The sequence below is a fragment of the Gracilinanus agilis genome, chromosome 6, assembly GCF_016433145.1.
Source record: "Gracilinanus agilis isolate LMUSP501 chromosome 6, AgileGrace, whole genome shotgun sequence".
Classification (NCBI taxonomy): domain Eukaryota; kingdom Metazoa; phylum Chordata; class Mammalia; order Didelphimorphia; family Didelphidae; genus Gracilinanus; species Gracilinanus agilis.
Genome location: NC_058135.1, coordinates 174,032,716 through 174,050,355, shown reverse-complemented (window position 1 = coordinate 174,050,355; position 17,640 = coordinate 174,032,716). Strand labels below are relative to the sequence as shown.

The following is a 17,640-nucleotide window of genomic DNA, read 5'->3' as shown; positions in this document are numbered from 1 at the left end:
AAGTCATTTAATTTCAGGAACTTTGGGAGTTTTTAAGTGCATAGTTGGCAACCAAGTGCAATACTGTAGTTTTAATTAAGAGCATTTTAACCTACTAGAGAAAGCTTTTCATTAGTTCGGGCCTTGGGCAAATGACAATTTCTCATGGCCTTAGTGTCCTAATCTCTTCATGAGAGATTGGATCAAATGGACTCGAAGACTATTTCCAGCTTCCAGTCAATGAAGACTAGTCTCTTTGCACATATTTACTACAATGATCTGCTTTTGGAAATGCCTTTGCATTTAAATAAAGACAAAAACATTCCTTGATATCTAGCAAGTGTAGCTGAGGCAGACCTGACCAGAAAAATATTTGAGTCACCTGTTTACAGGTTCACAATTCTGGAATGTTGTATGAGAAATGTCCATCACTTATCTTAGAAGTTAGACTTTGCTAGCCCCCACAAATTGGATAAGGCATAATTTAGGGTCACTTTTGGATATATTGCGCTGGTATGAGTACACCCAGAAAGAATTTTCTCAATTTTATTTTACTCTGTTATCACGTAAACATGTTGTGAAGGATAAAATGATACTTTTTAGTGGAAAAATCATAAAATTTAATTTATAACCATCAAGAGTATATGGAGATTCTTGTTTTAGCATTTTTCCTAGTCTAATTATTTTGTCAGAATAATACCGAGTTAAATAGCCCTTTTATAATGGACTTTTTATTTATATAAATGTACATACACACATATGCTTATCATCATTACACTTCGGAGGGGGGCATATCTTGAAATGTATATCTAAACCCCAAAGAGAAATGTAAAACTCTACTGGGCTTCTTTAATCAGACCATAGCTTTAAAATGCATTTTTGAAGTGATTGTGATAATAGTGTATTTGATTTGGAACTTTCGAACGTGTTCTAATGATAAAAAAACTTAGCTACTACAAAAGACACGATTCTGGAAGGCTACTTTTTCTGTGATTGTTTCAGCGTGTTTCTATTTTTCTATATTGTGTGGTCACTGCGTTGCTTTTCTAGGGGCTTCTGCTTCATTCTTTTCAATGCTAGTATTCTGAAGCAGGTGGATCATTTAGAAAGGAAGGGCTTAGAAGGAATTCCATTCAGAATAACTGATATGTTAGTATAACTGACAAGGCAGCTCAATACCAGCTACCCCTTACTTAATGAAAATTCACTATGCCAAATTTCTTACACAAGGAATTCATTAATTTAAATAATTTTCTTTAAAACGATACCAGTGGGACTTAGAGAATCAGAGCATCCTAGCCGTCCATCCAGGTACTGGTACTGCCTAAAAGTGTCATATCTAGGGATAGAATTTACTTGCCTAAATCCAGCAACAGTTGGAAATTTTCCAAGTATAGAAGATACTGTTTTGATGTATTAACAGCCTGTGATGCAGATAGAAGCTACTCTTTAAATAGTTATTAATGTTCATAATTAGGCACCTTATCCAGTTAAAATCATGTCAAGCAGTGTTCTCTGCATGTTTTCTTTACATGTGTGCATGTTGCAAGTACACATATATATTCTGCTTTGAAATAACTATTGGGGAGTCACTAGGTTTATTTGAGCCCTTCTGCTTAGCAAGGATAATGGAGTGCTTTGCCATTTCCATCTGCAGTGGATTCAATTAGATCCTTTTCTCATGCAGTCAGAGGTTAAGTCACCTGCCCAGTATCACAAGCTAGGAAGTGTCTGAGACTGGATTTGAACTCAGTAAAATGCACTTTTAGTTTTTGCTAAGTTAAAATTTAAGGAGTGTTCAGCTGCCTTCTACTATCTGGGGTGGAAAAAATAGAGGAACTCCTTAGCATTCTTTTCCCCTAGGCCAGCATCTTACCCCTCCTTTATGCTTATCTTTGCCTCACTTCTCTCTTTTCCATGATTAAACTGTAGATAGATGATTGACCCCTAAATATATCTCCTACCTAAATGGGTGACATGCAATTGCTTGTATTTTTTGGATCAAAATTGCTTACATTCCAAATCACAAACTTTAAAGAAAAGGAAACCCTAAATATAACCATCCTCTTTCAACCACTCACACATCACCTCCATCTCTCTTGCACAGCCTTAGATTTTATAAAGCAGACTTTCACTCTGTGTTGTCAGGAATAGCTGAAGGAAATGAGAAATGTATCGTGTCTCCATGTCAGTTTATTTTGCTGCTGGTTGCTCTAAGACTGTGAGTAAGTCATTACTCTTGCTTAAGTAAATAAAGTGATTTTATCAAAGATGAATGAAGTTTGCTAATGGCGGCAGTTTGGGACACATGTTGACATTACCTCTTTTATTAAAAAAAGATGATTTTTGAGAGGAGGAAAGCAGAGAAATAATAGGATTAAATATGGTTGATGTACTATTGTGCCCAAATATTTGTATATTGCCATCTCTCTATCCCTGCAGCGGACAAAGAATTAGTAAAAACTTAAAAGACATCAGTCCCTAATTTATCAGGTTTCATCTCTTTTTGTGCAAAGATTAGGGATAGATACAGATATATAGATATATGGATATACACGTATGTAATTTCCAATTGCAGTGCAAAGGTGTTTAGAAAGTAGCTATTAAGTTTCAGAGAGACAAATTAAACAAAATAAATTAACTTGCATAGGAAGAAAGGGAGGCAATATAGCAGTATGGGTAAAGACCTGACCTTGAAGCCAGAAATTCCTACCTATGTTCTTTCTATCCCTGATGCATACTTGATGCATAAATGAAGTCATTTAACCTATCATAGCTCTAAGCAACTCAGAGCTGGCTATAAGCTACAGTAGTACTATATAGGTTACTTCTACCTGGGAAGTTTATTCCCTTGTAAATTTTCTATCCTGATGAAATTACAGGTCCAGTCCCTTTCTGTCCCTATAAAGCAATTTTCTGTCCCTTAAGCAATTTAGCTTGGTAAAACCCAACCAAAGCACCACTACCACCAACAAAATGGCCATATTTTCAGAGTTTAAAGAGATTATTACGTCTATAGTTGCAAAGATTTTTAAAACAGGATGTGGCAGATAATTAGACCATTTCTTCTGCTGTGGTATATTTTCATTTTAGATAAATATATTCTGTAAGAAGCTGCCTTGGGGATGTTATCTTTTTTACTTTAAATTATTTGAATAGATCTGCTATTCTCAAATATTTAATTATATTCAATATGTAAAGTATAAGACTAATTTTATAATATATTGACATTATATGAAATAATATGTATGAAGTTGGAGTCACCAAGAAGAAATGTTTTATAACATTCTTTCCCAATATCTATTTATATTTTCTTGTACTCTTTTTTTTTATTTCCTTCCTTCTTTCTGTTCTTTTCTATTCCCAACTTCAATAAGCCTCAAACTATATAGTTCTATTAGTTCCGTCTTAGGCCCAACCACTGGCTTTTCCAACCATTTAATCTAGCTCAAGCTAGTGAATGTTTGGTGAGAGAATTTATGGTGAATTTCCATTATGATGTCATTCTTGAAGATCTGTTCTCTCCTAACTCCATCTGTTCAATAAATCATGAGAAATCTATCATTTTATCTATATCCTTTTTGAACTTGAACAACACTTTGGAGTTATAGGATATATATTTTATTTTCCATTGGTTACATATATATCTTTCATTTGTCTTAAACTGCCCTCTTTCAAGTTCCAAGGCATCCTCCCTCATCCTAAAATTCTGAAATTTCATGAATATTTGTTCCCTTGGCCAAGATTTTCCTGATTTTAAATAGACTTAGGGAATATTGCCACATCCCATACTGAAAAGTAATCTTATCATTCCTTCTCATGAATCTCTTCATTCCCTTCATCATTTTAGTTGCTCTATTTTTCTTGCATAATGAGTGAATCATTTGCCTCTCTTCTTTCAAATTCTTCTACAAATTGTATATCTTCCATGAACATTTTCATTGGTATCTCCCAATGCAGGCTTCAGTAAAATTTAAAGTGTGAGTAGAAAGTCTCTTCTGAGAATGGACCTTCCTTATTCAGGGAATCCCAACTGAATTTCTGTTAAATTTTTTGTTTCCATTTCATTGGCTCATATGATGGTAGGACTAGAAAATCCTGGAAAAGAATTCTTAAGTGTTTATCTACCATTTCTGCTGGCAGAATGAAGTCTTAAAACCAAAAGGAAATTAATGTTAAGTGAACTACCAGTTATGAATGTTATTGTTGGACCATTCAATTCATATTAAAGAAATATGTGATGAATTGAAAACTGCTAATAACTGGTATAATGTTCTCACACAGCAAAGAATTTGATAGTCTTTGTTAGAAACAGAATTTGAATGTGAATATAACTATAATTTCCTTAGAATAACACATTTAATTTCTATTCTTGTCTTGCTCCGCATATCAAAAAAATTGAGTTTAGAATCTGAGAAGTGGAAGAGTCCTTGAGCATCAGCTAATTCAGTTTCATTTTCAATATATTAATGGCTTTTAAAACATCCTGTTCAAACCCATTTTGGGGCTTGAATATTTTTTAGTGATGTATAGACTCATTGTTTTGCAAGGTGGGTATTTCATTATTGTTGGATCACTTCTAATTGTTTGTTAGAAATTGTAGAATTAAAATCAGCTTTCTAGATTTTTTTTATCCATTAGTCCTAGTTCTGGCTGGAATGCTCTCACTTCTCTACCCCAGTTGCTGACTTCCCTGGCCGCCTTTAAGTCCCTATGAAAATCCCACCTTGTACCAGAAGCTTTCCCAACCTTTCTTCCTTACACAGAAAGCACTTAATAGATATTTATTGAATGACTATTGAATGAATGGATTTTCTCTTTCATGTGACAACATGCTCTTAGAAATCTGAACATCACTTTCATGTATGTTCTTTTGCTTCCAAGTCCTTTCTTCTCCCCAAATCCTTAATTCTTCAACTATTTCTTGTAAGACATAATTTCCAGATTCTCTGCCATTCTGATAAATAGGGCAGGCGGCTAAGTGGTGCAATGGATACAGTGCCCAAGCCTAGAGTCAAGAAAACCCGAGTTCAAATCCAGTCTAAAGATACCCTCTGTTTGCCTCACTTTCCTCATCTGTAAAATTTTGTAAGGGTCAAATGAGATAATATTGCAAGGCCCAGAACACAGTTTTCCAGATCTGACTGATCAGCATAGCATATGCTGTGGGATTTTATCTCTCTTGATCTAGAAGTTATATTTCTATGAATGTAGCCAAGAATAACTTCTTAAAAAACAGTCCTATGATACTGTGAACTAATTTTCAAGTTTTTGTTAAACAAAATCCTTGGATCTCTTCAATCTTATAGTTATATAATTTAAAATATATATTCATGCAGGACTTTATGTTTATATCAATCAAATTTCATGTTTTATTTTCACCCACAATCTCAGGCTGCTGGGACCTTTTTGAATCATTTTTCTTTTGGCCTATTGGGTATCTCTACAGGTTTTTATCATAGGCATAGTTTATAAACATACATTCTAAATCTTAATCTAAGTTGTTAATAGAAATATTGAATAGGACAGGAGCAAGGACAGAGTACTATGTGACACCAAAAGGAGATTCCCAATAACCCCCGCCTTAAGTTGGCATTGACATTTTTGTCAATTTTCAACATTTTTCTTCAATTAATTGTGAATCTTGTCTACTTTACTCAATTTTGTTTTCAGGGATATCATGAAAGATTGCAGTTGAGAAACCTTATTCCCCAAATCACTTAATCTAGTAATCCCATTAAAAAAAGAAATATGGTTACTTTTACATGAACTGATGCACAATGAATCCATGACTTTTTGTTGTTGTTCATTCATGTCTGACCCTTCATTACTTAGTTTGGGGTTTTCTTGGCAAAGATGCTGGAGTGGTTTGTTTTTCCTTTTCCAGGTCATTTTACAGATGAGGAAACTGAGGCAAACAGGGCCAAGTGACTTACCAAGAGTCAAATAGCTAATGAGTGTCTAAGGTTAGATCTTAACTCAATCTTCCTGACTCCAGACCAGGCAATCTATCCACTGTGCCACCCTGCTGCTATGGATACTTCTAAGCAATTTCCTGCTTCTCTTTCTAAATTCTCACAAACCATCTGCTTAAGAATCTTCCTTAGGATTTTGCATTCAAAGCTCTATATTTAACCTTATTGGTCCATAGTTTACACAGTCTTTTTTTTCCCTTCCATTTGAAAATGGATCATTTGCCTGGTCCAGAGTTATTGCACTGCTCAGCATCCTTCTGCTTTTAGAGATGACTCAAACTTATTGGCAGTGCTTCTGTGATTGTATTGCCAATTCTTTCTGTATCCTGATATTCAGTTTGTCCAGGCCTAGAGACAAAAAATTAATATTAAACTGCTCAGTGTTCACTTTTCCCCCCAAATTAGTTTTCAGTTGTTAGATTTACTTGTTCCACCTTTTCCAGTTCCAATATTATTCTTGCTAGGAAAGAAAAGAAAAATCGGAACTGAAAAGTTCTATTTTCTCTCTGTCCTCTGTTAATATTATGCCATCTTCTCCCTGAAAAGAACTTTTTTCTTATTTCCCTCTGTAATTATAACATTTTTTATCTTAGGAGTTTTTTCAAGCCTCAGCTCATTCTTAGAGGTTTAGCCATTTTTATAGGTTCATCTTTTTCATTTGCATTCCTCATCAATTGCATGACTTTCCCATGTTTCTGCACATTTTTCTCTAATCTGACTTGATCAGAGAGCTCCCGTTGCAGCCACATGACCTTTTCCCACTCCATCCCCAATAATTTCATTCACCTTAATTGTTTACACTTAGATCATATGTGTAGAACTTCAACATTGAATAATACAGTTTGGAATGCTTGGCTCATTTTGGTTGCCAGCTATGTTCGAGATACTTTTTAGGATGTTAGAGTCCCTGTATTTTAAATTTTAATTTTTAAATTAGGCCTGTTATATTCTTGGAAAGTAGTTATAGGAAATGTATTCTGTTTTTTCCCCTTTATTTTTATGTCTCTTGAATGTGATATGTACTTTTCATTTGTACATAATTACAAAGTCAACAGTCTACTGATATTTAAAAGCAGAATCTTTTCCCCATAACCTTTTTGAGTTTTACATAGAAAATTGCCATAATAAAAGAGAAGCTCAAATATAGGTTATAATCCTGATAAGTTTGGAGGGAAAAGAATGGAAATTTTGCCAAGTTTTTTTCCCCTTGATTTTGAACTCATCGAATGAATTTTTTCTCCAGCTATAAATTTTGACTACCAAAATTACTTCAGGCAGTGGGAATAAGTCAACCCATTCAAAGGTTGCTTTTGGGTTTTAATTTGTGATATTTCTGTCCTTGATGACTGTTTAGTCCCCCAGTAGGGAGGTTGTGACCTACAAACATGATAGGGGTAATAGTTATTTTGATCTATCAGTATAGCTCCAACTTACCACACCAAGTTGACTGTTCCACAGACCTGTTTCTTTTTCTAATGTCATCCATATGTCTGACCTAAACCATGCAATACTTTGTTCTTGAGGTCACTACTAACTATTAAACTGTTGTCTCGATCACAGCACTATAAAGACAAGTGTGAATACTTATTCATATTGTAAAAGGATGAAAGAAATGGAGATGAGCCAAGCCCCATCTGTCTAGTAAATTGTAGGGAGATGATTGGCCTGCAATGAATACTTGGTTCACACTAAATTGTCATGTCTTAAGAGTTGGCATTGCTATTTCAAGAGACTGGTTCAAGACTTCAGAAAGTTTGTCAGTTTGAGATTGGACTGCAAGAGAAATTTGATAATTACACCTATCTTGTTTGAATACATTTTGAACTGTAAACTGAATTTTAATGGTTCAACTACAGAGTATGCACAAGATTATTTTATAAATAGTAAGATTGTTTCAGATGTCAAAAAGTAGTTTGTTTAATTGAACATCAAAATTATTTCTAACTCTTTTTTCTACAATACACATTTCTAGATAAATCTTTTCCATTTGGTTTCCATTATAAAATTAGAGATACATTCTATTGGAAGTATTTTAACAAGATGTATAATAAAATTGGTCAAGGAGAAAAATCTTTTAAAATCACATTTAAAGGGAGAACTAAAAATCTGATTAGTAATGATAATTGTATTTTAATGGCATTAATAATACTATGTTTTATTTCAACTCTCCTAGAATTTAAGAACTGAAAGTTAAATTGTGAAATGATTTAATTTTTTCAGTTCAAAATTCTCTTTTCTCCTGACACCTCCCTTGCCCCCTGAGAAAACAAGAAAAATAAAACAATTTATATACATTGTAAATATGTATGTATGTATATATATGTATATATATACATAAATAGTCAAGCAAAACAAATTCTCACATTAACCATATTTTAAAAAATATATTATTCACTCTGTACTCTGAGTAAATTTTCTTTTCTATCTGGAGGTAAATAGTATATTTCATTGAGTTATTTAGAATTGTGATTGATCATTATGTGCACTGGAATTCGAAAGTCTTTCAAAGTTGTTCATATTTACAGTATTATTGTAATTGTATTCATTGTTCTGCTTCTGCTCAGTTCATACAGATCTCCCCAGGTTTTTCTGAAACTGTTCCCTTCATCGTTTCTTAAAGCATAATAGTATTCAATTGCAATCATATGCCATTATTTATTCAGTCATTTCCCAGTTGATGAGTGTTGCCTCATTTTCCTAGTCTGGCATTTAAAAAAACATTTAAATGTCTTTATTTTATTTTAATAACAAACTTCCATATAAGTTTTCCAAAGTTATATGATTCTTGTCATCATCTCCCTCCTTCCCAACCCATTCCTGGAGTTGACAAGCAACTCAAACTGGGTTATACATGTATTATCAAGCAAAACATATTTCTGTATTATCCATTTTTGTGAGTAATCTTATAAAACCAAAACCCCAAGTCATATACCCACATAAACAAGTGATAAATCATATGTTTTCATCTGCATTTATACTACCTGTTGGTGGTCTTCTTAAAAAGCATTTAGCACAGGGAAATGTTTTTGAAACTAAAAACACACACACACACACACACACACACACACACACACACACACACACACACACTACCCAGGTTCCTGAGTTTTGCTGCAGCACATTCTTTAAGTAAGGAAATAAATAACAAATCTCCCTTCCCCTGCCCAGCTGATGGCAACTTCTAGGACAACATAGTAGGAACAAAATAGGAAAAGACTTATACTTAGTCAAGTCTTTAAGTTTAGAATCCCAAGTGAATTTTTCTTAAGGGAGTATATATCAGATAAAAAAAATCACTTAAAATACTTCAGGTAATGTGGAAAAGTCAAAGTAGATATATAGAGATACAGTTTTGCAGATGGATTCAGGACTTCTCCAATGTAGATATAAAATCATTTGAGCTTCTTAATCTTTTGTGAAAATTTTGTGTAATCAAATAAAGGATGGGATTTTTGCAGAAATATAATGATTTTTATGCTGCATATTGGTATATCTTTCTTCACATGCCAAAGAGTAAATAATACCTTTCCTCTTTGAAAAGTAAAATCTATTCAAGGGCCCTCAAGGGAAATCAAAGGGAAGAGTCTGAGAAATGGAGGTAAAAGACTTACTTAAAAGTACATACAGGGGCAGCTGGGTAGCTCAGAGGAGTGAGAGTCAGGCCTAGAGACAGGAGGTCCTGGGTTCAAACCCGGCCTCAGACACTTCCCAGCTGTGTGACCCTGGGCAAGTCACTTGACCCCCATTGCCCAGCCTTACCAATCTTCCACCTATGAGACAGTACACCGAAGTACAAGGGTTTAAAAAAAAAAGTACATACAAGAATCCTTGAAGTGGAATCAGCAGCCAGCTGCTAATAAATATGTAGAAGGAAGAAAAATTTTGATGGAACTTTTGTGCTAGAAATATAATGTATTATATGCAACATCATATTCGAGACATGGTAAATATCTCATTAAGGACACACACAAAAATCTTAAGACATAGACCCTGTCCTCTATAAACTTATAGTCTACTTGGAGAGAGCACATTTATGTTTACAAATAACCATAATTCAAGTTGCCCAAATATTCACATTTCACTGTAGAGAAGGCAGAACAGTATGTACTGTTTAGTGAAGCTGTCTTACAAAATGGGTATTAGAGGTGCCTCTGTACCCTCAAAGTGTTTCTTCCCCAGAACCTTGGAATGACTAGCCAATTTCGGAGGCAGGAACACAATCTCTGCCCGTAGATTGCTGAGTGCAAGTCAGAGAAGAGTATGAGAGAGAGCTTTCTTAGCCAAGAGATAACAACAGGGGCATTGAGAGATGTGTGTGTCCTCTTTTGGCCTGAGAGGGGAATTCATGGACAGCAGTCCTGAATTTCAGTCTTCTAGGTAGAGAAGAACAATTTTTAGTTCCAGAATCTCCCTTTCTATACCAAGAAGGGAGATTTCCTGGGCAGTGCTAGCCTTGGCTGTTGCTTCTTGAGTGACAGAAAGTTTGGGAATTCACAAGTTCTAGAGTTCCAGCCCTGAGCACTCTAGACAGAGAGAATGGAATTTCCTCTTGGACGTACTTCTGATTGAATAGAGAGTAAATTTATAGTATAGCATTTTCTAATTAGCCAAAAAAAGATGGTAAGAACTTTTCCAGCACTAATAGACCAAGTTTTATGTCTGTGCTATATCCTATTACCTGTCTTAGAGTGGTTGTTTTTCCTTCAGATAAATTTAAAACTATGGTAGGTCTAGGTTGAAGAACAGGCTTTTTATAACTTTATATTCATTTAAATCATCATAAACTGTTACTGAACTTTTATTGGAATTGGAATACCAGTTTTCAGCAAGGAAAATAGTAGTAAACCAGTGTCTCCCTTCCTCCTCTCATTCAAAATTTAGACACTATGATGTGTTTTGGTTGGAATTATGAATGTGGAAAAATTTCGGTGTGAAGAGCAAGCCAGATGGAATTTGCAGGATGCATTTCATGTAAAGAAAGTTTTTGCCTTTCCTGGTCACTGCTGGCTTTACCCAATGCTTAACTGTTGGCTGGGTGGCTCTTTCTCCTGGCTTTCCTCCTGGTTGGAACTTGGCAGTTGTCCAGAGTCATTAAATTGCATCAAGGAGCTGGAAGGAGACCTACAGCAATTTCAACCTTCCAGCTCAGATTGTTCAGGCTGGCTGGCAACACAGTGCTTTTGTGCCCACTGATCATGCAGTGAATAAACCCCAAGACATTAGAGAGGGTGAGTGCTTATCCGGGATGGCATGTAGGAAAAGTATATGCAGGCCTTTCTCAGGAGTCTAGACAAGCTTGGAATTATGGCATATGCTTGCATCTCCATTAGGCATATGGCTTGCATCTCGATTAGGATCCTAAGTAATTCCTAGATAGCATCTATTCTCATCTCCTTTTTTCCCTCATTTTGGGCAACAAGTTCTCAAAAGCATTTATTCACTCTAATCAGAACTGCCCTAAATATGCTAGAAACTCCTCTCCTTGGCACTGTAGTATTTTACTTTGACTACCCTGCGCACTATTCAGTCATGTTCAGTTCAATTCATTGACCATTTAAATATAAAGCCTTTACAAATACAAGGCATTTTGCTAAATCAATACAGGTCTTTTTGCACTTAAAAAAACCTGGGTACAAAATTAAAAAAATAAAAGTGAATATTCTCTGTTTCCTTGAAAGAATGGTCTTTTCAGCTATATATTTGGTTGCATGGTTACCAGAGTGAATTTTGAAACTATAATGGCACTTTTGACAGTACTAGAACCCTTGAGGTGGTATAGATGACCTCAGGAGAAGGAATCTGGAAACTGAGGCAAAAAAGGGGTCTGAAGGGAGAATGTTCTTTTTTATATTGAGATTCTGACACTTGATAAATCTACTTACCTTTCCATTTTGAGAAGTTTACTTTTAGAATTAAAGTTATTTGAATTTAATTTATGAAAATATTATTGAAATGCTGAAAGCCCTTTTCCATCTGTTAACTTCTTTCATTGAAAAAGCATATTTCAAGGGAAATAGAGGACTTGGTTTTCCTTCTCATGCAAGTGTCATGGTAAATTTAAGTGAGTTATTAATATCTACAAAATGTTTGCCTGTTCATTGGCTAAAATCCTACTCACAGCATCTTAAAAGTGCTATCATATATCAAAAATATCCTTTTAGGGAAAGGGAATAAGTATTTATATAATGCCTGCTGTGTGCCAGGCACTATGCTAAGTATTTTACAAATATCTGATATGATCCTCCCAGCCACCTGAAGGAGTAGGTGTTTAGGTGTTATTAATCATAGTTTTATAGTTAAGAAAACTGAAGCAAACAGAGGTTAAGTGATTTGTCCAAGGTCACACATTTGGTAAGTGTCTGAAACCAGATTTGAACTCAGGTCTTCCTGTCTCTAGGCTTTAGTGTTCTGTCTACTGTGCCACTTAGTTGATATACTTCCCTTCCCCCCAAAAATTACCTTGTATATACTTTGTAAATTTTTGTTTTATTTATATCTATACGTTTTGTTTCCCTTCAGTGGAATGTGTAAAGGCGGGAACTTTTTGGATATTGTTTTTTGTATTCCTAGCTCCAAGCACAGTATCTAGAACTTAGTATGTTCTTTAAAAACACTTGTTGATTAAAAAAGGTGGGGGATGGACTTGTTTGTACAAAAATATTTATAACTGCCCTTTTTGTGGTGGCAAAAAATTGGAAACTGAGAGGACGTCCCTCAATTGACGAATGGCTGAACAATTGTGGTATCTAATGGTGATGGAAAACTATTGTGCTATAAGAAACAATGATTTCTTTAAGAACTTGAAAGACCTACATGGCCTACATGAACTGATGAGTAGTAAAATTGTGACCATCAAATATAATAGACTTTGCTCTTAACAGTAATACAGTGATCCAGGACAATTCTGAGGGGCTTATGAAAAGGACGTTATCCATATATAGAGAAAGAACTGTGGGAGTAGAAATGCAGAGAACATATAATTTATCAGTTGTTTATTTGGGCATATGATTTGGAGTTTTGGTCTTATGAGATTACTCTCTTACAAAAATGAATAATATGGAAACAGGTTCTGAGTGATAATACATGTATAAACCAGTGGAATTGCTTGTCAGCTCTGGGAGGGGGGAGGGAGGGAACACAAATCATGTACCTTGGAAAAATTATGTGTAAATTTATCGCTGGAATAAAATAAGGGAAAAAATAGTTTTAAGAAATACTTGTTGATTGATTGGAGGAAGAACACGCTAAAAGCAACCCAAAAATTAAATGGTTTTTCCTCTCCTTCCATCCATCCAACCAAATAAAAAATTATTTTTACCACATATTGCATAGCTAGATTATATATAAAAGTATGCTCTCTCCATACATATATATGTACGCATACATATATATGTGCATGAGTATATACTTGAAAGAAATCCTAACATGTGTGTATCATGTGGAGTATTGTACCAATTTTCAAAGAATCCTAATTCGTTAAAATAACAGTAAAAATATAGTGAATAGTCTTTCATTTTTTCTTTATTCAGAAAGCACTTCAGAAATTTCTTGTCATCAATAATGAACAGATATCAGTGATCTGTATATGTCAAATTAGAAAGTGCCTGTTAATAAAACTTGCTGATGGATGACATATAGGGTAAACCAGCTCTTTACTGGCTTAACTCCAGAAGGATAATCTATTGACTACCACCTTGATTATTTCTAATTGTTAGGAAAAGTTGGGTAGAGGAGGGATATATGGGACTGATTATTTGCAGGAGAATTGTTGCTTTTGATTATGGGGAGGGAAGAAGCAGAAGCCCCAAATGACTGGGCTATTTGTTTTGATGATACCATTGGGGCAATAAGTGCCCTGGGTGGGAGGGAGTGGCACAGATTTTGGATAATTGGGAGAATGGGTGGGAATATATTGTAATGGTTTGTGAAAGGTCTAAATATTTTCTAGAGTATATATGGAAATGAAGACAGGCAAGGAAGAGTGGGGACATTTATTTATGTATTTATTTAGTTCCTTTTTTAGGCAAGACATTTGTATGTGATCAAATTATTTTATGAGGTGAAAGGATAGACATAATATTTGAAATGGTATTGAGTAGAATCCACTTCAGACATCTATAACTTGGTCAGTGGGATACTTCCTCTACTCAAACAGATATAATCAACTCTTTAGTTTAACAGATGATCCTGGAGAGTTTTATGGCCACAACATTCATCACTCTGCCACCAACCTGATGATGAGTCTCTCTGAACTCAGCGAGACTTCTCCTTAGACCATGGAGGTTGCTGGCCCAATATATACCACTGTTTATTTTTATTTTGGTACAGAAATATAATTTTACACCACAAGTATACTATATGCCTATTCCCATCATCCCTTCCCAGAACTATATTGAAAGTGGGGGAAATAACCAAGAAAGCTTTAAATTTAATCATCTGCAAGAGTAGGAATAGGAAATGCCAAAAGATTAGAGAGAATTTCCACAATTAGAAGCAATTGCTTTGATGCATGATCTGGTTTAGAGGTTGTTTTAGACTTTGCATTTCATACTCCTTTGAGTGTTGAAGAAATAATACAAGTGAAACTAGTCTGGGCTGAATACTGTTACTTAGATTATTTGTTGGACTAAAAATGATCTGATGAAAATGATGGGAAGGTTCAGGATTGCTAAGAATTTTTAAAGTAAAAAGAAAAAAAACAACAACCATATTTTGAACTGTATTGATAGGCTATTTTCATAGGAGAATATCTTTCCAAGGGGAAAATTCTGCTTAAGAGTTGAATGAAGTATGAAGAGATTGAATCTATCTTAATTTTTTTATAAATATGAGATCCACTAGACCAAAGCTAAAAATCATGTTTGGATACAGGGCAGTGGGTGGAAGAAAGTATTAAGCAGTGAGATCTGCTCAGTATCCAGAGTGCTTAAAAATGATCCGTTTAGGTATAAAAATAAATAACTTGGCCTTTTTCATTGAAACCAGACTTTTAGCTCTTGCCCAGATGACATGTTTTAGCTCTTGCCCAGTTGGTGTGCTTATGTTGCTACTAGAGCTCCTAGCTTTGTTTTCTCCATACATTTTACACTGTCCAATGCTAGTTATCCTCTTTTGGGCTTTGCCTTTGTTCCATCTCTGCCTTTTACCTTCTTCGAATTTCCCAAAGGGTCTAGTAAAGCCAGAGATTTGTATGAAATTTTTTTCCACCTTCATAAGAACTCCCCCAATCTCTAGTTTATTGCATACATGAGTCACAATCATCCAAACTACCTACTGCCATAGTGCTTAAGTAACAAGTACTTGCCCTCAGTGAGTTTATAATCTAATCTGGAAGACAAGATACGCACACAAAGAAAAATTTAGCTAACCATATAGGGCAACATCACATGAATATATGACTTTGTCTTAGTTTCAAATGTCCCAAGGTGAATAAAACAAAATGGACTTGACTTGACCACGTAGCATTATTTTATTGTGTGACATTCATTTTAACTTCGTTTAGCTAAACACAAATGATTAGAGAAATTTAGTAATTTAAGCTATTAAAGGGAAGAGATTAGCTTGCAGAGATATTCTCAGATGAAGAAGAGCTGAATTTCTTTACCTTCTTTCAGGACAATATCATCTTATTCTTAAGAGGCTGCAAGGAGCTCGGGCTTAAAGAATCTCAACTCTTTGACCCAGGTGATCTCCAGGACACTTCAAATAGAGTAACAGTCAAGTAAGTAATAATGTATACATTCAGATGTAGATCAAGTTGTGTATCTTTTGTATTGGGACTGGGGGAGCTGAGGATGACCAAAAAAATTTATTTATGCTGATAGGCATATTAATAGTGACAATAAAAATCAAAGTTTCAGAGCAACATTGCAATTGTTTTCCTGTGTACTTTTTGATAGAACCAAATAGTTATTTCAGATATAAGGTATGTTCAAAAAATCCTGATTTTCAGAGTTTGAAAAATGTTCTGAGGGGGAAAAAAAGAAGACATTTGCACAAAATCTGTTGTAGGCTAAAATCAATTTGAAAAAGCATTTAGGTTAGGGCTACAATTTTGATCATTTGAATAGGTTTTTGGAAGCTGCAAGACCGATAAACAAAGCTACCCTCAATCAAGCAATGAAAACAATTGTACAGAAGTTTCTCCATTTATATTTGCAACTATTTGTAGCTTTTAAGTTCTCTGAAGAGGGATTCTTTACTGATCCCATTGCTAAATACATCATTGAAACACAACTAATTCAATAAAAGTTTGGGCAAAATCTTCCTACATCAAAATGTTAGTGGTTAAGTAAAAGGCCTTACCCATTTCTAATGAAAGAGTGAGCTCATGGCCAGAATAGTATAAAAAATAAGTATTTTCTGAGGTCTTGGGGTTGAATTTAAAAATGAGTCCCTTCTGACTCCTGTTGCAATATGGAGATGATCCACTTTTTTTTCCTTTTTTTAATTTAGAATATTTTTCCATGGTTACATGATTCATGATCTGCCCCCTCCCACTCTTTCCTCCCCTCCCGAAGCTGACAAGCAATTCCACTGGGTTATACACGTATCATTGTTCAAAATCCATTTCCATGTTATTCATATTTTCAGTAGAGTGATCCTTTAACAGATGATCCACTTTTCTTAAGAGGAATCAAACACCTTTGATTTCATGGGCCCAGGAGAGATTAGGTCTGGGGCATCTGAGGAATGATCTAGTGAAGTCTGGAAAGGCTTATCACCAGATGAGTGGCTACTCCAGGATGAATTTGGGGGGAACCGAGGCACAATTCCTCATTAAGACGGTCTTCTTGTTGTTCAGGCATGTCCAACTCTTTGTGACTATGTATGGGATTTTCTTGGAGTGGTTTGCCATTTTCTTCTCCAGAAAATTAAGCCAAACAGAAGTTAGGTGGTCACACAGCTAATGAATGTCTGAAGCTGGATTTAAATTTAGCTCTTCCTGACTCACTTAGCTTCCTCAATACTATCTACCTAAGGTATAGATGAGTTGCTGACTACATTATTTAAATGGGAGGACCCACACCTAAGAAATTACAGATTCCTTAGGTACCAAAGAAAAGATTTTTTAACATCTAGTCTTTGGAAATAGTCAAATAATTTTCCTCCCTCTGTTGCCTTATTCAGTTAAATTATACTGTAATTGGAGACATTATAGTGCAGTGGAGAGAAACCTGGATTGAGAACTTGGGGGCTTGTGTGCTAGGCTGGACTCTGCCACTGTGTGGGGCTTTGGCAGGTCACTTTTATGAGCCTCATGTTCTAGAAAATGAGGGATTGTGGGCACATAGTTTTAGAATTAGAGCAGACTAAATAATCTAGTCCACCAGTCCACCCACTCATTTTACTGAGGAGGAAAGTGATGGCCAAGAGAGATGAAGTGACTTGACCAAAGTCACACAAATAGAAAGTAAAAGGAGCAGCCTTTGAACCTTGGTGCTTGACTCCCTGTCCAGGGCTCATTCTACTCTACCACACTTCGGGAGACTGGACAAGATCACTTTAATAATTTGATTCTATGATCCTGGGAACTGTGATTCTAGGCACTGGAGATATATATATACATATATATATACACATATATATATGGGGTATAGCTATATATTTGTATATGGTATTCTATATCTATCTATATATGTATATATATCTAATATATATACATACACATATAACTGTATGTATA

General features: G+C 35.0%; 1 protein-coding gene across 1 annotated transcript in view; it reads left to right on the top strand.

Moving 5' to 3' along the window:
- Nucleotides 1-17,640, top strand: part of LIMCH1 (LIM and calponin homology domains 1) — a 232,811-nt gene that overhangs the window by 97,771 nt on the left and 117,400 nt on the right. The window contains exon 4 of the mRNA XM_044681742.1: nucleotides 15,569-15,675. Within this exon, the coding sequence (XP_044537677.1) occupies nucleotides 15,569-15,675 (107 nt within the window). The remainder of the gene's footprint in view (nucleotides 1-15,568; nucleotides 15,676-17,640) is intronic.